Source organism: Tachysurus fulvidraco, chromosome 9 (genome assembly GCF_022655615.1).
Source record: "Tachysurus fulvidraco isolate hzauxx_2018 chromosome 9, HZAU_PFXX_2.0, whole genome shotgun sequence".
In the NCBI taxonomy this organism is placed as follows: domain Eukaryota; kingdom Metazoa; phylum Chordata; class Actinopteri; order Siluriformes; family Bagridae; genus Tachysurus; species Tachysurus fulvidraco.
Genome location: NC_062526.1, coordinates 20,557,890 through 20,578,792, shown reverse-complemented (window position 1 = coordinate 20,578,792; position 20,903 = coordinate 20,557,890). Strand labels below are relative to the sequence as shown.

At 39.7% G+C, this 20,903-nt stretch overlaps 1 protein-coding gene across 4 annotated transcripts; it reads left to right on the top strand.

The window, feature by feature from the left end:
• Positions 1-1,072: 1,072 nt before the first annotated feature.
• mia3 (MIA SH3 domain ER export factor 3) lies at positions 1,073-20,446 on the top strand. 4 transcript variants are annotated; one of them, XM_027147577.2, is made up of 28 exons: positions 1,073-2,284; positions 2,909-3,042; positions 3,707-3,793; positions 3,972-6,591; positions 7,149-7,430; positions 7,528-7,661; positions 11,135-11,266; positions 12,206-12,227; positions 12,317-12,405; positions 12,579-12,656; positions 12,753-12,863; positions 12,951-13,022; positions 13,187-13,291; positions 13,402-13,524; positions 13,624-13,690; positions 13,788-13,843; positions 13,947-14,037; positions 14,182-14,320; positions 14,702-14,864; positions 14,984-15,019; positions 15,126-15,193; positions 15,273-15,364; positions 15,468-15,581; positions 17,308-17,376; positions 17,461-17,507; positions 17,642-17,707; positions 18,470-18,761; positions 19,444-20,446. In XM_027147577.2, the coding sequence occupies exons 1-28, from the start codon at positions 2,164-2,166 to the stop codon at positions 19,734-19,736; spliced, it is 5,703 nt and encodes a 1,900-aa protein (XP_027003378.2). In that variant the 5' UTR covers positions 1,073-2,163; the 3' UTR covers positions 19,737-20,446. The 4 variants fall into 4 exon arrangements, with proteins under 4 accessions (XP_027003378.2, XP_027003380.2, XP_027003379.2 ...); XM_027147579.2 differs by lacking the exon at positions 15,468-15,581; XM_027147578.2 differs by lacking the exon at positions 17,642-17,707.
• Positions 20,447-20,903: the final 457 nt, after the last annotated feature.

Here is a 20,903-nt window from a genome sequence, read left to right as displayed (position 1 = left end):
ACGATGTTTTAGGAGCCAAGGTGCAGTTGTCTGCCATGTGTTACTCCCACAACTATTCACAAGTTATTTATAGCACTATATAAGTTCTCTGTAAGTAACCCTTTTTACCAGTACACTGAAGGAAATGGATTTATGGAACATTTTTAATCAGTAAAAACAACTGAATTATCTGATCTAAAATGAGTCAGTTGACTTTCAATGCGAGATATGTGTTTTTGCCTCTGTTGGATAACCTTATACAGAATTTTAGTGGTTTAAGGTGATACTTTAGCTGCTTATAAACAAGCACTTAATAAAATATTTATGATTCTGATTGATATCACCATTTTACTGGACCTGGCAAAAAGTCACTCAAACCTTTGGTGCTCTTGAGGGGTAACAGCTGAAATCCACAGTAAAATACTACATGTATAAAACACAGCCAGATATTATTGTACAGATGCTTTTAGTACTTTTAAAAATCATATTTTTAGGTTAGTAACGGCTTTGGGTCTTTCCCAAATCACATTCTTAACATATGCATAAACATTTAGAAACATAATTTGACATAGCTACCAAGGTAATATTGTTTCGCTGACCTCCATTCAGACACTTACTATAGTTTTATAGTGTGGCAGTAGGGGCATAGTTTATCTGTTTTTTTATGAAAGGAGTATAATAATCATCCACCTGTGTGTAATTAAAAAAGTTTGATTTTTAAAACGAGAAGTGAGTACTGAATGGTGAGCAGAGAGAAACAGTAGGGTGGGCAACTCAATGTCCCCTGACAGTATTCCAAATTCCTTGTGTGTGTCAAAATAAATTAACAACACACTGTAAAATCTAGGAGAACTTACAGCCTGTCTGTGTCCGAGATGAACAAATCCTTACACAAAAGACAACATAGAAGGAGCTGCTATGACAACGAGAACTTTCTGTAAACATCAAAACTGTGATAAACTGCATATGTTAATGAATTGTTTTTACATAGTTCCTCATTTTAACTTATACAATAACATAATTTTGCATCTTAAATGTCTTTGGGCACTACTGACCTTTCACAAACTGGACACAACCTCTTTCAGCTCCTCCCTTCTGACAGGTGCTACATTGCTTTGCTTATCAAAACTGCCAGACACAAAACCAGTTTCTAACCCCAGACTATCACCCTGATTAACAACTCACCATAATTATATTCCATGCTTCATATCTTCATTTCATGTTACACACAAAAGCATAATATTGTACAATATTGCTATTTGCACTGCCATACACGTCTTACACTTTATGTACATAACTGATCAGTCATATATTCTGTATTCTGTACTTGTACTGTCTATATTGTATCTCATCGTCTGTATTGTCTTGTATAGTCTGTATTGTCTTGTATTGTCTATAATGTATCACATCCTCTGTACTGTATCACATCCTCTGTATTGTCTTGTATAGTCTATATTGCATCATATCGTCTGTATTGTCTTGTAAAATCTGTATTGTATCATATCATCTGTATTGTCTTGTATAGTCTGTATTGTATCACATCGCCTGTATTGTCTTCTATAGTCTGTATTGTATCACATCGCCTGTATTGTCTTGTATAGTCTATATTGTCTTGTATTGTATAGAATAGTGTTATTTATGTCAGTACCTTTGAGAGTCACAAACAGCTGGAACCAAAGTCCTTGTCTGTGTCAACACATTTGGTCTGATAATAAACCTATTTCTGATTCTGATTCAGAATAATGTATGTGAATTTTTGTAATTCTTAAGGATGAGTATAAAAGAAAATAGTAAAATACAATCTTCAACGACTCACTAAGGCTTATGAATATAATGTGAATATTATACTAAACATAAAATTGTATCTACCAGTATGCAAATGAGTCCGTGTATTTGATTACATCTCATAATTTAGACCACATCAATTAAGGTACAATTGAACCTTACCACACTTTTTGTGAGGTAATCGATCATATCCACTCACTTTCATTGCAGTTTAATTAAATCTTAGGGGACGATAAAGCAGGTTTGAACCCTGTCCCTTTAATTTTCCTGCCTGTTTGTGTGTAACATGATCCAGGATCTGTTCAGCTCTGAGCTGCTGCAGCACCGCGGATGTGCTGACGTGTCCTGCTTGTGTGTGTGTGTGTGCATGTGTGTGTGTTTGTGCTTCACCAAGGCAGAATGACTGGACTCAAATCACGTTTTAATATTTTTATCCTATTTATCTGCGTATGTTTTTCCAAAGCGTCGGTAGATCGTCGGTTCTCTGACTTTAAAAGATGCGCCGATGACGACTGTAGCAGTAAGTCGATGTAGAAACAGATAGCTAAGCAGTTCCTAACCGTGACGTGAACTTTTTAACCATTAACCCTTGAGTCGAGGTGGAAAAAAACACGTGAAATACTTCAGCTAAAGCGTGTATAATTTCCGAGCTCGAGATATTTATATAAGCACGAGCGTGTTTTGTTTACACTTTAGCCGGTTAGCAAGTAGCTACAGCTAACTAAGCCTTTATTATGGACAGGCTTCTAGTTACTTCTATTAAATTACTGCCGCATTATCATGTAGATTGTTAGTTTAAACAGCTAACCAGTAAATTATTTATTATTAAACAACCACATTTAATGCTTTATTTCTGTTTAATAGGTCCTTATTACTCATTCACTGAATGTGTCCATCAGAAACACTGGACTGAAATGTATTTTTGTGTTGACAGTAAAATACAGCACATAAAATAGGTTAAAAAAATATATGCTTTAATTAATTAATTAACGAATTAAGGCAAAAGCTTACTGTGTTGTTGAGTTTGTAGAAGTGTATTTTAACCAGAAGTTTTCTTTCTTTCTATCTATCTATCTATCTATCTATCTATCTATCTATCTATCTATCTATCTATCTATCTTTCTTTCTTTCTTTCTTTCGTCAGTGCTTCTTTGCCGGGGGAAAGCGTCAAAAGACTTCCCTGGTCCAGACTGTCGTTTTCTGTCCTTTAAAACAGGAGAGACTATATATGTGTACTATAAACTCTCAGGACAGAGGTCAGATATCTGGGCAGGAAGTGTAAGTATGACGGTTAATCATTCGTCCGTGAAACAAAGTTCAGTATGCAAGGTGAAGCAATGCTAGTGCAATCTCTTACAGATGGTGTACAAAAAAATGCTCATTATTAGCCAGATTTAGTCTGGCTTTTAGCAGAATGGTCAATCCAGGAGTCTTCAGGAGTCTTTTGTAATCGTTAAGACCAAAAATGTTATATTTTTTGCAGTAAACTACTTAAATTTGTGAAATCACCAGCGCACACTATAATAATTTGTATGAGAGCCCTACTCGTGTTCACACACATGAATGGAAGATGCTGAATGCATGTTGTGATGTCACGCTTCGAGCCTTGGAGCAAATCAGTGTGTAAAATCAGCGTCATTTTAAATAATCGAGAGCTCCTCGGAATATCGTGAAGTTTGCTTTTTTTGTTAATTTTGTGTTCCTTTTTGCGATCGCAAAATCCTGGAGGGACTAAATGAGTATAATGCTTATTTGTTTATTTGTTTATGTTAATAAAACAGTGGTGGATTCTAGGTTATACTTTAATTATCAACAGTAGGCACAAATGACTATCAAAAGCATTTAACTAGAAAGATGAGGACAGGTAATAGATCCATATCAAGAAATGGCCCATGATATCAGAATTTACCTAAAGACCTGTTTTAATTTTTTGTTTTTTTAGGTTGGTAACAACTTTGGCTATTTTCCAAAGGACTTTCTGAACATTAATCACATATATACAGAAAAGGAAATAGAAGTACCAGCTGAGGTAGGTGTATTATTTGGCTGATTACTAACATAGTGTTACCATCACCCTTTAATGGTGTATCATCGGTGACACCTTTTATTTGTTTATGTATACCAATGCAGTATGAAATGATTTTCAGAATAGCTCATTGATAGCTTTATGAGCTCCAAAACGTTTTCTGATTTTCAATGTTTTCCAGGAAACTGATTTTGTGTGCTTTGACACTGGCCTTGATAAATTTGAAAGCTACGATGTTGATGCGCTGCTACAAAACTCAGCGTTAAATGAGGTCGATGAACCGAGCGATGAAACAGAAGAACTATCTCTCAGTGAGGAGCCTGCTAAGGATGGAGAGACGGAAGAAACCAGCAGAGACCTCATAAACTCCGACTCATTGCATACAGGAAGTGAAGATGAACACATAGATGACTCGGAGGATCATGACAACGTTGAGTTGCCAGACTCTGAAACTGCAACACTAGCGTCAGAAACAACAGCTTCATATGAAAAGGATAAAGACGGTGATGGTGACAGTGACTCTGCTGAAGGTGAAGGTGCTGATGGTGATTCTGAGATAGTCATTCCAGATGAACATCTAGCTAAGGATAATGGAGTTTTTGAAAAGAAAACTGACCATATTACACCGGTGGAAGCCTCCTCTCAATTGAAAACAACTTTAGGTGAAACGTTTGACGCTGTTACCTCAGATGATGAAAAAACACAGAAGGTAACCCCCTATGATGACGATGATGATGAAGATGAAAATCAGAGCAATGACTTAGCTGAGCAACCAATTGAGGTAGAAGAGGAAAGTCTGAAAAAGCCTTCACTGCTTACTTTTGAAGAGAGGTCACATTATCTTGAGGACGATGTTCCTGGTGCAGCTGAGTCAGAAGATAAACACGTGACATTACAGAAAGGCAAAATGCCTATCGGTGATGAAGCAACTAAGGATGGTGAGACAGGAGAAACCAGCAGGAACGTTGTCGAATCACACAAAGAAGACGACGACGGTGGTGATTTGCAAGATTCTAAAACTAATCAACTGCCAACGGAAGCAAAAGCTTCATATGATGCTGATTATGATCAGGAGCAATCTGCAGACAATGTTATTCCAGATGACCCTCCATCTAAGGATGATGGAGTTTTCGAAAAGAAAAGCGCCCATACCACACCGGTGGAAGCCTCCTCCCAATTAAAAACCACTTTAGGTGAAACTTTTGATGCTGTTATCTCAGATGATAAATACACACAGAAGGTCACACCCCATGATGATGATGATGATGATGATGGCGATGGTGATGATCAGAGCAATGACTTTGAGGTTGAGGAACCAGTTGAATTAGAAGAGAAAAGTGTGAAAAAGCCTTCGCTGCTTACTTTTGACGAGAAGTCTCGTTATACTAAGGACAACATTCCCGATGCTGCCATGTCAGAAGATAAGCAACCTCCTGCTTCTATTGATGCAACAAAAGATGAGGGTATGTGGTCTAATTTTGGGGACACAGTTTTTAAAATTGTAAGCGGAGGCGAGAGAACCGATTTACTTGAGGATGACGATGACAACGACGATGACGATGACGATGACAAGGAGGAGGAGGAAAATGCTCACACTAAAACAACTGAAAAAGATGTAGTTGACATTAAGACCATATCGGTTCATGACTCTGAAACAACTGAAGCAATGAAACCGTCCATTAACGACTCTGTAAAGGAGGACAGTCGGTATACTAATCTACAGGAACAAAACCCCGATGTCTTAAAATATAATGAAGAATTAGAGGAGATTAAGGGCAAATCTTTAGAGCCGAATGAGATGCTTATTAATGGTGTGGAATCTGAATCCATTCCTCCAACATCACTGTTAGAAGATGTAAAGCAAGTGCTGGACAAACCCACCGAAAAAACTATTTTAAAGCCGAACCCTAGTGAAATCATGACCCAAACATCTGAGGCTCTCGTCCGTGAACATGCTCTTGATGAACAAATACACAGAGTTAAAAATGAAATTATCAGTGTATTTGAAGGTGCACTGGAAACAGAAAAACTGCCCGAAGAACCTGACATTGAGGAGGAAGAGGAGGAGCATGCCGAGGAGCTGCTAGAAGATGAAAATGCTCTTTTATCCACGAAAACCAAGCTCAGCGATGAAGAAGAATCCATTAAAAACACCAGCCGTGAATCTCAGTCAGAAGAAAACGAATTATCCCCACCTAAACAACCACATGGCAACTTACCAGAAGCAGCAAATAAGAACATGTCAGAACAGAAGACAAGCCATGATGTCAGCTCTGACCCCGAACCAACATTAACAAGCATCTCAGACTCTGCAACTGATAACGGAAACGATAGAAAATCTGACAGACCCGGTGCTGATCCAGTCGTCAACGAAAAGCCGGAATACAGCGACAGGGTGCGGAGACTTACGCTTTTAAGGGAACACTTTAAGGATGATGAAATCGAACGCATTTTGCGCCATCTCAGTGTTAAAGACCTTTACAGAATTGAAGCGATGTTCAACGACTTGGATCATCAGCTACAGTCTGCCAGGCAGTCATACTCTCAGAACAGTGTGGACCTAGAAAACGCACTGGAGAGTATTCTGGAAGTGTCCGAAAACACCATACTCAATGAGATCGACAAAATGCTGGATGCTCGGGAGCAAAGGGCTCTGGACCTCGGACAGCAGCTCGACCAAGTCATGATCGATGAGGAAGCTGCTATTTTGGATGACTTTCAGGAGTTGGCTTTTTCTCTTCATCAGAAATACAGTGCCAGCGTGGTGTTGGTCAAAGAGAGCCAGTCTCAATTGGAAATGGGTAGGTCTGAGCCTTGGCAGTCATTTTGAAGTCATTTTAAACCATGATTTATGGCATGTGGAAGATTTTTGAATTGAGCAGTTAAGGGTTAAGGGCCCTGCATAAGGGCCCAGCGGTGGCAGCTTGGTAGTTTTTGAATTTAAAGTTAAGACCTTCCATTCAGTAGTTTAACAATGTTCACAAATACTCTGTGTCTCTGATCAGAATATACAGTCTACAGAAATCAGTAGTACAGCCATGCTTTTAACATTAACGTTCTATTATATTTGAACAGTAGAATCTGCGTATATATCCAATAACACAGACAGAATGATAAAACAAAATAAAAGACCTTTTTTTTCTCGAAATAACAGAATCATTTTTGCAGCCTACTATGATGACCTAAAGGTCTTCAGCTGCACACTTTATGCGAACTTTGTTAGGTGTGTGGTTCATGTTAGGTATTTTTCAACGTTAGACTACCAAAGCCTCAGTGCTAAAATGTTAACTTCAGAAAAATGGGATTTGTCAGCTCATCGTTCAATAAGGTCATTATATTTCTTATGCTTGTTGTGCAGCAGAGAACGTGTCTGAAGAGGTAGAAATTCCAGTGGAAACCATCCCACTGACTGAAGTCACCGAAACTCCAGAAGTTCCTCTTGAAGCTGCTGAGTTGTTCACTGGTCAGGAAGGTGAATCCCGTAGCCAGGACGTGGGCCCTGGGGAAGATGCAGGGCATTTCAATAAAAACGAAGACAATCAAGCAGCCTTGCAGGACACTACAGACATTCAGAGAGGCCCACAAGCGATTTTGGAGAATCCTTTGGACGTTTTAGGATTTGAAATCGACCCATCTTCAGGTTGGTGTCTGTTTGATTTTCTTATTTGTTTGATTCTTAACTTGGTATAAACCTTGGTATTGTTAAGAATATGTTTTCCCATCGATTTCCTCATCAGATTCACTGGACTCTTCAAGGGCTACTGATTTCTCTGACAAGCAAGCACATCATCAAGCAAGCACATCGACCTCGGATCACGCTCGGGACTTCTTTCTTCTTGCATCTGAATTTATTGGAGTGTATGCAGAAATTGTAAGTAACCTTAATCTATTTAGATTTTTATTTACGTGGTTTTCTAGATTTAATTTGAATATGTAGGGCACTGTTTGAAATTTGGGGATGATTCACTTCATCAAGTAGAAAATGATGTCAAGGGAAATCTGTTTATTATGGTAGTCCAGGAAGGTCATGAGTTATTTCTCTTTTTTACTTTTTTTATTTTACTCGTGATCTCATGATAGTTATTTTCCAATGATGTGTATAAGTAGCATACTAGAATTTCATCATTGTGGGCAGCAGCACGCTGTTATACTGTATTTTGGAATGATTCTGGAGATTTTGCTTAGGGGTTTTCAACCGTTCAGATGGCATCTCGTATGGTCCAAGTCCCTTGAGCTGGTTGGCAATGAAATTGTTCACCCATTCTCTTTACAATAGTGTCCAGGAGTTGTATTGTAATGTGACGGACAATTTGAGAATTGCGTAATGCTGACAAACAGACCGATAAATAAATATACAGATAGGTGTATGTACTTTATTCATCCAGAAGGGAATATTTGTGGGGAAATCCCTGAACAATGGATCTGGAAAAAAAAACGCTTGTGATGGTGTCGCAAACGGCAGCCACGGTGCTTCGCTCTCCAGTTGTTTTAGCGTTTTTTGTTCGTTTTCCCTGTTTGTCATTTATCAAACACTATCAGTTTTACCAGGGATAAACTGCTGAATATTTGGCAGAACACACCACAAAGTCTCCTACCGGTTTTTGTTTAATCGGACGTTCTTCTGAGCATTGAAGTTGGCGGAGCAGCGGGCGATGATTAGACGCTTTAGGACGAGCAGACGGGGGAAGCGAGCTGGTACGCTCATGAAGCTTAGACAGCACGGATTTTGAACGACGCTGCCCATCTGGTGAATCTCCACATTCTACCCAACAAAAAGGACAAACTCCTTCTGCTCTCCCGGACAAATAAGGATTTTTCCCACTCTGCTGCACTGTGTTTCATGGAAACCTGGCTGAATGACCGGAACAGCTATGTAGAGCTACGCCAAAAAGTTGGAGGATCAGTTCACTTTTAACGACTCCGCTTCAGTCTGGAAAGGTCTGAGAGCCTACTACAAGGCACTATCCCCCAGCATTGTGGTGAATCAACAACGTGCTGAATAGCAGCTGGCCCCCATCATCACACATATCTTTAACAGATCACTGAAACTGTGTGAAGTCCCTGTCTCCTTCAAATGCATAACCATCATCCCTGTACCAAAGAAAACCAAGATAACAGGAGATAACCACTATAGACCTGTGGCACTGACGTCTCTCAGCATGAAGTCGTTTGAAAAACTGGTTCTATCTTATCTGATAGACTTCACTGGACCCTTTCTGGCCCCCCTGCAGTTTGCTTATCGAGCAAACAGGTCCGTGGATGATGCAAGATGTAATGCAGTCCCAAGTTTACTGCAACACCTGGATAAATCAGGGACGTGGTAGCCTAGTGGTTAAGGTGTTGGGCTACCAATCGGAAGGTTGAGAGTTCGATTCCTACGTCCACCAAGCTGCCACTGCTGGGCCCCTGAGCAAGGCCCTTAACCCTCAATTGCTCAGTTGTATAAAAATGAGATGAAAAATTTAAGTAGCTCTGGATAAGGGCATCTGCTAAACGCTGTAATTGTTTGTAGGCTTTATTTTGGTCTTTTGACACCATCATTCCAACACGGCTCCAGACCAAACTAAACCAACTCTCTGTTCCTAGCTCTATCTGTCAGTTGATCACCAGCTTTCTGACAGATAGGCAGCAGCTAGTGAACCCTAGTGGAGACGATAGTGGACATCAACACCCTCTCAAGCAAAACAAGTTTCATCATCTTGAGATCCAAATGTTATAACCATGATGCGTGGCCTTGTTGACCATCGGTAGTGTTTTGTGTGTGTGTGTGTGTGTGTGTGTGTGTGTGTGTGTGTGTTTTCGCGCCCCCAGCCACCATGTTGTGACGTCACGTGTGTTTATGTCAGAAAGCTCGTGCAGAAAGCCGTTTTCCCGAGTTACAGTTCCGACTTGACTGACCGTTTTTTTTTTCTACATTCGATTGCAGCATTTCTAAACAGTACTTTGTTCGGCTGTATGTTGTGACGTAACGAGGTTTTTTTTTTTTTTGGATGTCGACGTGTGTTAGTGTCCGGGTTGAAGTACAGTGCGATTTGCAGGGCAGAGATAAACGTGTTATACGCTGTATATGAAGCTCTTAAGACCATCTGTTTGAGCTTCCTGAGCTTTACGACAGTGTCGCTCGTCTTGACTTTCAGTTTCAGGAGCTGTCAGGTTTGACGTTAGCTCATAGCCGGCTAGTTCGGTTAGCGTGTTGTGTTCGTGTGGCTCAGTGTGAGTCTGGGAACGAGACATGGAGTCGGATTTAAGCGACACTTCTTCTCCATATGGAGAGCTGCTGGACCTGTGGACCACAGTTTCTGTCGTGTTTCTGTCAGGATTTCAGGAAGTACGTGTTTCACTGCTGCTTGTCACAACAACTAGCTAACAAGCTAACAAGATAGCTATCAGAAACCGAGCTACATATCAGGAGTTTATAGTAAAATGACTTCCCTGTATCAAATGTTTATTTTTAAATATTACTCGAAGGTTTATTCATATCTGCCAAGTGATGAATGTCAAGAAAAGTGTTAATCACATCAGTAGTCTTACTAGAGCTCGAGTTTTGGTCTATAATGTGTATCTCAGTATAACATACTGCATTAGGGCTGTGTGAGTGTGTGTCTGTGTCTGTGTGTGTGTTTCAGTCTGTGTGTGTGTCTGTCTGTGAGTGTGTGGCTGTAGCTGTGTGTGTTGAGGATTAGCTTAGTTCAGTGGTTCTTAACTGAATTTGTCTTTATTTACACAATAACTTGATTTTAAACAGGACAAAAGATACTTGACACATAATCAACACTTTCAGTTATAATCAATACAGCAGTATTTAATAATGTATGTAGTGTGTAAATGTACTTTTTATTGCCTTAGATTTATTACAACAGATGCTCTACGGTGTGTTTACTTTTAAATAGAGTTTAGGAGAAACAAAACAAAACAAAAACATTCCATAGGTTCCACTTGAGTTCGAAATTTCTTAATGACTGCTTTAAGCGTTTATAACAAGATTAAACACAATTTAAAGGTCAATTTCGAAATATTTTCTGCCATTCGGTCGTTTTTATACTACTTTGCTTACATGTTTTGCATAGGATATTGGAAATGTTTTTATTACGGGAGATGTAACGTTTGAAGAAACGTTTTGATCGATCTTCTGCCAATATTCAGCTAATATAAGGCTTATCATCCATTGTTATCCATTTTTAGACAGATTCAGACATGCTTGCATTATTAGAGTACAAAAAAAAAATCCATTCTAACCCAACATTAAAGAATGAATATTGAATGGTTTATTCTCATTCTTCAGGTTATTTCAGTCCTGTTATTGAATGAAGTGAAGCGATGAATTACGTGATCTCTGTCTTCTAGCTTATTGCTGCTTTGCCTGAGGAATGGCAACCCGGTCCTACGTTCCACGGTCTGCCCTGGAAGCCTGTGGTCGTTTCAGCCGTGGTGGGAGTTCTCACAATAGTGGTGTTCATGTGGAGGACCGTTCTTTCTGTAAGATATCTCTTAATGATCATTAAATGTTAGAAGGGATAAGCAGTACAATGTCAATCACAGTGATATGATATTTTGGTGCAGAGAGACCGGAGTGCAGCCGAGCACCTTGACATAGTAATATTGTTTATTTTATTAACAAAACCATATTTTAATTAGAACACTTCATGTGAGCGACAAATGCTCCAGAGTATTTTTACAGAAAAAAAGTTTTTATGCCAGAAGATTTAGATGCATGTCGGGTCACCTTTTTGGGTAAAAACGTGTCTCATTTTGTATGATGTCTAGCTTTGGTGTGAGTGAAGCACAAAAAGCTGAAAGCACCCCAAAGCATGTATTTGCATGCACAGAGCTCCATGTTTTGTAATCAGCCGGTAAATGTTTTATTGCCGACGGTGCATGACATAACACTAAAGTACCAAAGCAGAAAACAAGCATTGTTACTGTACATAAAGCAACAGTTCCACAAATGTCTGATTTTCTCTGCGACTTATTTCACAGTGCGGTGAGTTGCAAGTGAACCAGCCAGAAACAGACAATGAGCCTGTGAGACAATAAAATTAGTCTCCGATCAAATTTTCGTCATGTCTCTCAAAACATAATTCCCTCCACATTTTCCTCATAATTCCTTGTTTCAAGAAAATACAAAGTCTTGTGGTTATTTTCATGAGCAGGATCTCTACAGGTGAAAGGTGGTGTGCTGTCTGCACCTCATGGGCAAGAGATTAAACAAGTGATCACTGGCATGTGAAGCCATGTATTGTGCTCTCAGCATTAATCAGCACGTACACAAGGGCCACAATGTCCGTCCCTAATTATTATTAATAGTGGTTTAATCTTTAATCTTTTCTTTTTTTTGATCATTAATTCAAAAATAGTTCTGATTTAATCTGAATCTAACCTCTCTCTCTATCTCTCTCTATCTCTCTCTCTCCTCAGGTCAAAAGCAGGATGTATCTCTGTAAGTATTTCGTCAACTTACTCCTTGCGTCACATTGTGCAGCATCGACCAGATTCTCACCACAGAACTTTTTTTTTTCTGCTTCCTAGTAACAGAAAAGCAACTCGCAGGGAGGATTCAGCAGCTGATCAACGAGAAATCAGAAGTCGTCAACAAAATAACTGAACTAAACAATGTGGTAAAATGTTTTGTTTTATAATTCTAGTTTTTTTTTTTTATTCTTTATTTAAAAAAAAAAAAAAAAGAGTTGTATTTTAAACAGCAGTACCGATCCGTCACCGCTTGCTCTCTCTCTCTCTCTCTCTCTCTCTCTCTCTCTCTCTCTCTCTCTCTCTCTCTGTATTCATTTAGATTAAGCAACATGAAGAAAAGCTGAACAATTCAGAAGAGTCACAATCATCTCTAAAGCAGGATTTTAACGATCTCAAGGCGAGTCTTCACAAAATTCTGCTTGTTTTTCTATTAATATTGTTTTATTCCATAGATTTTTATTTTTTTTTTTTTAACTTTCACATTGTGCTTTAGACACATTACGAAGATCTCAACATGCAGAAGGAGAAGCTGTCTGTTCATTTCGCTCATCTCTGTGAGAAAATTGCAAATGCGCAGGAAGAGAACAAAACTCTGACAGAGAAGGTACTTTTTTTTTCTTTTTCTTTTTTTTTAGTTTTTATGTTTCTATGAAAAATAGGTCTTTGCTGAAGTGTGTGTGTGTTTTTGCAGATATCTGCAATGCATCAAGGAATTAACGACTATCAGAAAACCCTAAAAGTGTACGACGAGGAACGCTCAAAGGTTCGCTTTATATTTAAATTATTACAATAATAATACATTTGTTTATTCTGTGCATTAAGTCTTCATGGTCGAATATCCAGATCGATCAGCGTTGTTTTCTTTTCTTTGCCAGCACAAACATAAAATTAGTGTTTTCTTCTCTATCTCTCTAATGAATTCTTTAGGTTCAGATTCTCATGGATGAAGCTAAAGACAGAGAAGATGCCCTGAAGGCTGAGGTGCTGTCATTTGAAAAGGACAACTGTGCCCTGAAAGAACAAAAGAAATCTGTAAGTTCTAGATCACACTCATTCATACGATATATCATACGATTTCATCTCACAAACAAAAGTATTTGTGTCGTGTGTTAATTCCTTCTGTGTCTGTGTTTCCCTCACAGCTGTTGCAAGACGCCAAGGACTGGCAAGAGAAACACGGAAAGCTGAGCGAGGAAATCAAGGTTTACCATCAAAGGCAAACGGAGCTGGAGAACGCCCTCGTGCACAAAGCAAACGAAATTGACGTAAGAAGAAATGTTTTAGCTTGTGCAACATCTATTCACTTGTTTAACAGCACAGCAGAACCATGACGGAACAATACACGGTTGTTTTCTCTGCCTTAGGTTCTGTCCGGATGCATCGCTGAACTCAAAAGCCTCGAGTCGTGTAACGACACAGAGCCGGGGAACGGTAAGATGACCTGAGTGTTCTGTGAGTCTGGGCTTTTAAAAATAAATAAATAAAAGGATTTTGTTTAATTGGTGCATTTTCAAACTGTTTTATTCAGACAAGAACGGTGATCCACTGAAGCTGCATCTTAAACAGATGATGGATGTCTCAAGGGTAAGTGCGTATAGAAACGATCGCTACGTGAATGCTTTGTGTGGTGGTGGTTTTTTTTTTTTTTTTTTTTTTTAAATAACTCTTCTGGGTGTTTACCCCTCAGATCAAGGCAACTCTTTCAGTCATCGAGGATGAGCGGAATCGCTTGTTTGAAAACTTCATGGCTGAACAGAAAGCCAGACAGGAACTCGAAGGTATCATACCTGACTTTTCCATATGCACTCTATACATTTAATACACTGTGTGTGTGTGTGTGTGTGTGTGTGTGTGTGTGTGTATATATATATATATATATATATAATTTTTATTTTTTTCCTCCTCTCACTCTGTCTCTGCAGAGAAATTTCAGAAGGTCATCCGTGACCAAACAAATCTGAAAAATGAGAAAACCCATCTGGAGAACCAGTACAAGAACCTCCAACAGCGACTAGAAATTACAACTGAACTGTACCACCAGAAAGAAAATATCTTACACCAGTAAGTATCCACGTCTTTCTCGTTAACTAAATGGCTGCTCGTGTGTATTACGGATACTCTACTACAAAATCGAAAGTTTACGCCTCATCGGAGCCGTTTACATCAGTATCAGCAGATATACAAGTTCGCTCTAACGTGTGAAAAATATAGAATGCTTAATTCTAGAATAAAAAAAAAGTGAGACATTTATTTTTACTTTAATTCATTATGCACATCAGAATTCCAGTAGGTCAGACTCTTACATACTGGAAGTCTGCAATCCATGTAATGTCTTTTAGAAGCTTCTGATTGGATGTTAGGAGCTCCAGTGCCTTTAATTTTGAAACCATGCGAAACAGATTTCTTGCCACACCAACCTTAACGCTAATGTTCATGTCACAGGAAATTGACTCAGGAAGAGATGGAGCGCCACGAAAAGGAGAGCAAGCTGTCCGAGGTGGACGGCCGAGCCTTACAAGCCGAAGAGGAGCTGAACCGACTCAGGCAGAAAGTGAAAGAGATGCAGGAAGAAATGCAGCAAAACGAGAGATCTCTTAAGGCCGAGGTCAGCCATTCGCTTGGCTTGTTTGGATGTGCTTCTGTGTGCTGATTGGGATTTTTTTTTAACGTAACCTCACTACCATAAGTTCTTTATGTTTTCTTATCTAATGTGTCTGCTTTTAGATTGCTGTTCAGGAGAAGAAAGCCCATGAGAACTGGGTAAGAAGTCTGGGTTGTTGGAGGATGTGTGTGTTTATATATCAAGCTCTAAGTGTTGTCTAAGCAGCGCTGGTACTGAGTATAGCCTTGGTTTTGTGTGTTTCAGATAAAAGCCCGTGCTTCTGAGCGATCCTTGGTAGAAGAGAGGAGAGAATGTGCTAATCTGCGTCAGAAGTGAGTGGACTGGTCTTGGTCTTGTAAAATATCAACATTTGTTCATTCTGTTCCTTTACGAGCTTGTTTTGTGTCTCAGGATCGTGGAGTGTAGCGACAAAATGTCGGATTTAGAGCATGCGCTGTACAAGTCGGGTCCTCCGGACCGTCACATGCCCCCCGCACAGAGAGGTAAGCTCGACTGTTAACCCTCATCATTTTCCTTGTCCTTACTCTTATTTTAACGGATCTCATATCTGCTTTGTTAAAATGACATTTTGCTGTTTAAAAAAAGCGGATTCGTACGGGCCTTCCCCCGTGAGCGGTGGTGCTCCTTCTCCACCTTTAATGATGGAGGATCCGGGACGCCCTCCATCCGGTTCCATCGGACGAAGGAGTGAGCCATTCGGTGTGTTGCTCTACTTTCCGTTTCTATCTCTCTTCATCCTTTTCTTTATACCACTGTGGCGTCTACATGTCACGGCACGCTAACGGTGTGTCGGATGAAGTTTTCTGACCAGAGCAAGTTTACACAGCTGCCTCGCAAACCCTGAAACTGCTTGAGAGCGAGCGCTCGTGTGCCTAGACGATTAGGATCGCAGAATATTCGAGTCGTGGGACTAAAAGAAGATAAGAGTGTCGGAAAGTGTTAAGTTCAAGACTAGATTCCAGACATAAAAGGTGGGTCAGGTCAAGCCAGAGCTGCTCATCACGTGGGAGAACAGCAAGGATGATGACACTGCTAAGGCTTTCTCACGAGGCCTCGTATTTACAGGCACATTCTTAATTATCCGCACATTCGCAAAGCCACTTGAACCCAGGAAGCTATTCACCTGAGAGCTTAAATTTTAAAGGTTTAAATTTGAAGATCTTAGATGCAGCTGTGTGAGGATGGTGTACAATATGTTGTAGCTCAGTGGTTAAGGTGTTCGACTACTGATCAGAAGGTCATTGGTTCGGATCCCAGGTCCACCAAGTTGCCACTGCAGGGCCCTCAATTGCTCAGGTGTATAAACCTGAAATAAAAAATGTAAGTCACTTCTGGATAAGAGTGTCTGCTAAATGCTGTAAATTTTACCCTGTTACCCTCAAGGTGCTGAATGGGGGAAAGGGTATGTAGTTGTACACAGTTGTACACATGGAGAACATATCAGTGGACATCATCCCGGTTTCTTGCTGTTTCTGGCTTTCAATACTCACCCACTACTTTTTTTTTCCCTCCATAGTGGAACACATTCTGCTTATCATTCACTTTGCTTTAATACACAGTTTTTATTACTAAGGTGCAAGTATTGTCACTTTGCCCCCTGTGCAGTCCCTGGTGTCTCCATGGCGATGGCACTCTGACCTCCCTGCCTACAGTTATATTTATCAGCTCTTATTTTCCCAGGATGACTTGGGAACACGCTTAAAGTCTCCTGACATATTGCGCAGTTGTAAAACATTTCCATGAGTACATCTGCGTTATGTAATTTATATATTATAATCTCACAGGCGTCAAATAGCTCAGAATTTACAGTATACAAAAAAAATGTATAGAACAGGTACGTTTATCCTCCTGCTCAACATGAGGAATTTAACATGCCCTGGTGTCTATCCCATTAAGAATTTAAAGCAGATGCAGGATAAACTTGATAGATATATATTTTAAAGATTTATTACAAATCTAAAAAACAAAAAACAGGAACCAGACCAAAACAAACCCAGAGCACTGTGTGTCATACAAATCAGCTTAATAAACAAGGTTGTTTCTCTCTCTCACACACACGTCTGTCTTATAGTTACTAAAGAAAGAAAGAAAAGAATAAAAGTTAGTAAAATGTTAGGAAATGTCATGTTCACTGACGTTCATCATGCAGACGATCTTTATTTCTCTTAATATTCCGTGTCGTCGACCGTGTGCACTCTGACATTCAAAACATTGACTTTATTTAAATTTAGTATGTTGTTTTTTTAAGCTTTAATTTGAGGGGATTTACATCCAAATAAGGTGAACTGCGCAGAAATTAGAACAAAAGAAAAGAAAAACTCATTATACTAAAGTTAATCATTTTTCTTTAAGATACGTCAGTAAAAATCCATGAAAACGCTTTATTGAAATAATAAAATCTTGACTCACACCTTCACTGTTCCAGGGCCACGACAGCTTCTGGACAACCACGGACGCTCCGGGGACCTCGGACATCCGCTACCATTTCGGCCAGGTACGCGTTTTTGCAGAATGTTTTTGACGAATTTCCTTATATAAATATGAAGGATAATCCCATTATAAATATCTTTTCTTCCAGAAATGTCCCTCCCTCGCACTTCTTCTCCTTGCACACAGGACGGATCTGTAAGTATTTGGGCCTGTTACCTGGTGATTTTCTATATTTTGTAGGTGATATCGAGGAAACCGTAGTCATCCTGTAATCTCTATAGTCACTCTATATGTCTCTTCCTCTTGTTAAAAAAAAACAAAAAAAAAAGCAAAACCCTCCAATAGATGCACAGGCTGAGGTCACAGTTCAGGCCTTCACTGATCCTGCAGAGGCAGTGAGTACTTTGTCTGAGTGTTGGGGTGGTTTAAAAGCAAAGGGATGGGTGAATGATCATGGCTGATGCAAATTCCAAAGCTCCCAGCACCAGGTTACTGATTTTGAGGAACATGTTTGTGGATGACTAACCAAACGCTTTTTTCCCCTCCCCTAATAAACGGTGAATTCAGATAAATTACATCTCAAGGTGTTGAGAGTATTAAAAATATATATATATATATTCATAAAACAAACAAAGGAGCATGTCTTACCTTTTTGACTAAACAATTTTTTTAGGGCATTTTCATTGGATTAAGCCTTTATTTCCAACCTCTATGACTCCAATTAAGAACGATCAAAAGATCTAATCTTCTCCAAATTGATATCCAGTCTTGTTTTCTTATTTGGTGCTACATTAATCAGGTTTTATTTATCAGGCAAAAAAAAAAAAAACTCCTGCCATGTTAAACTCTCTCAGTTGTCCTGACATTCCAATCTACCTGAATTCACCCTGTGTCCTGAACCTTCAGACTGGCATTTAAAGAGTGATTCAGAACAATGCAGAACGTGTGTCTGAATGCCGATTCCGTCTGTCTTTGAAATCACCGGTGTAAGATTTGATTACTTAAAGCCGTGGGATGTTTAACACCGTGCTCACTGGTGCTAATCTGCAAAGGGGTGCTCAAATGCATGGCCGAAGTTATAATACGCTTGGTAGAGTTTATAGACTTTTCTAATCTGTGGTATAATCTGAAAAACATTCTACTGTTCATGTTTTCAGATCTCCCAGAAGTCTCAGAGACAGGGCTCATTTCTCCCATCGCCGATCAGGGATTCTCCTGTCCCTGCTCCACACATCCTTCCAAAGGCTTATGGTCCCCAACCAATGGGTGGACCACTTCCTCCAATGAACGGGCCACTTCCTCCAGCGATGCGACCACCCAATGGACATCCAGCCATGATGCATCCTGGACGGCATTTTGGACCTGAACATCCTTTCAGGACACCCCACATGGACTCCTTCAGACCTCCTTTCCCCTTGCGCCCATATGGACCCATTCCTGCACCCTTTGGTAAGCTAATTAGTATACTTAATGAGTAAGGATAAACAAGCCTTTCAATTTATGTTTGACGTCATACGTTGTCAGTAGACGGCAGAGGCACAGATATCCAGATGTAGATTTAGATGCAAGCAAGAGGTCTTCCTAATAGAGTAAGGAGCCTTGCGAGGAACCAGACTCAATGGTGAACCCATCATTTTCTGAGTGAAATCATTAGTCTAAAACAGCTGTATAGTGTAAAGTGCCTCGGTCCAGAGTGTGTTGAAGTGATGTTGTGTTTGGATTTTTGAGTGCTCCAAGGGCTCAGCAAGATGTCTCACAGTTTTTCTTTGATAGTTTCCATCATGTCTGAAGGATAGTTTAAGGGTATTGCAGGCACCTTGTTGATGGTGCAATACACGCTGACACCATTAGTATCTGGTTCTACTCGTAACTGAAAGTTCTACACACAATAAATTGACTCTACAAGAATGTTGAGGAGACTTCAGTACCAGTTCATCTCAAAGGTGTTCTCTACGGTTAAGTTGCAGTCAGGGCTCTTTGTAGTAACAGTTTGGGGAAGAACCACATATGGGTGTGATGATCCACGTATTTTGGTCCACGTATTTTGGAGTATTTATAGTGTATTAAGTCTGAAACATTAGTCGGTGAGAAAGGAATGAAATAAATGTGGTTTTCTTTTTTCTCCCCAAAGTGCATGGGCCACCTCGGAGAGATTTCCCCTCCATGGGTCCACATCCACCATCACATGGCGTACACGACTTCCCGCCTAATTTCGGCGGACCTCAAGACTTGCCTTTTCAACCCCGGCCGTTCCTTCCTGGGCCCCCTGGCGCAACAGTTCCACCCTCTGTTGGTGCTCATGGACCTGCTCCACCTACACCTCTTCAGCCTAGAGAAGGCCAAGAGATGCCACGTGTCACCAGTGCACCACCTGAGCAGAGGGCTGTACAGGATGCTCCTACATCTACAGTAACACAATCGTGAACAATGAATAACCATGAACCATTAAATGAACCCACCGAGCTCAGTGCCGGACATGACGGAGTTCTATTATTTTCCTACGTCTAACATTTCAACATGCGTAACTATTATTTTGGTTTTTGTTTTTTTTTGTTTGTTTTCTTTTTAAGCTTATAGAATGAAAGGGTTTCCCACACTCACTCCAGGCTCTGTCGCAGGAATCTTAAATGTGGAACTGTTCTGGAAATCTGTATTAAATAATCCTGTAACAAAAACACACTTTTCTTATGGAAATATGGAGTGTAAAAAAACCTAATTTGGCTGTTTTGTTTGTTCAGTTTGTGGAGAATGACCACTTCTTAACCCTTACGGATGCTTCTTGGTGAATTGTGAGATTTTTTAGAGACTATCGAACTATTGTGCTTCTTAACATGAATTAAAGCAGAGCAGAGAATTACATTTGTTTGGCCAAAGAATTAAGACCTCGGGCTGTTTGACCCCCAATAATGAACAGATGCTTAGCTGATATTTTGCTTTTGTTGCTGAGATGCATGATGCAGCCTAAATCAAAATGCATTGAATACACATTATGCACATTCTGTTCAGAGGCATTTAGCGTGTATTTTGAGTGTTTTTATGATTTCTTTTCCTAGTGAAAAGACCCACTTGCTGTCATATTGACAAACTATTTGTTTCCTTTTCATCCCTGTACAATAAAACGATCATGAATCTCAGTAGTCTGCTGTCTAACTCATGTCAGAAACTCCTAATATTAAAGCAATAATGTAAATTTCCATTTTTTTTTTTTGCTCACTCCGTCCGTGTTAACTGCAGCTAAAAGTCGTTCATGTCGTGTATCGTGCACCTTCTTTGAAAGTTGGGAGCTGATAATTGTATTTATTTTTTCTGCAAAAATAGTCACGATGCTCACAAAGTGGTAATTTCACGTCTTGTACATGAGCTCGTCCTGGAAGGTTGTGAAATTATCAGATGCCTCGATAATGAACGAAAGGATTAAATTAGATCAAACGAGTTCTCTTTGACTTAGTGCGCTCTTTATTAACCATTACGCTTGGGCTTTTTTCCCCACGATTGCAGTACGACTGTGGTATATACAGTAAATATTACGACATGCATCACAGTGGGAACTTATTCGGTTACACGTCATTCATAGAACCACAGATGCATACA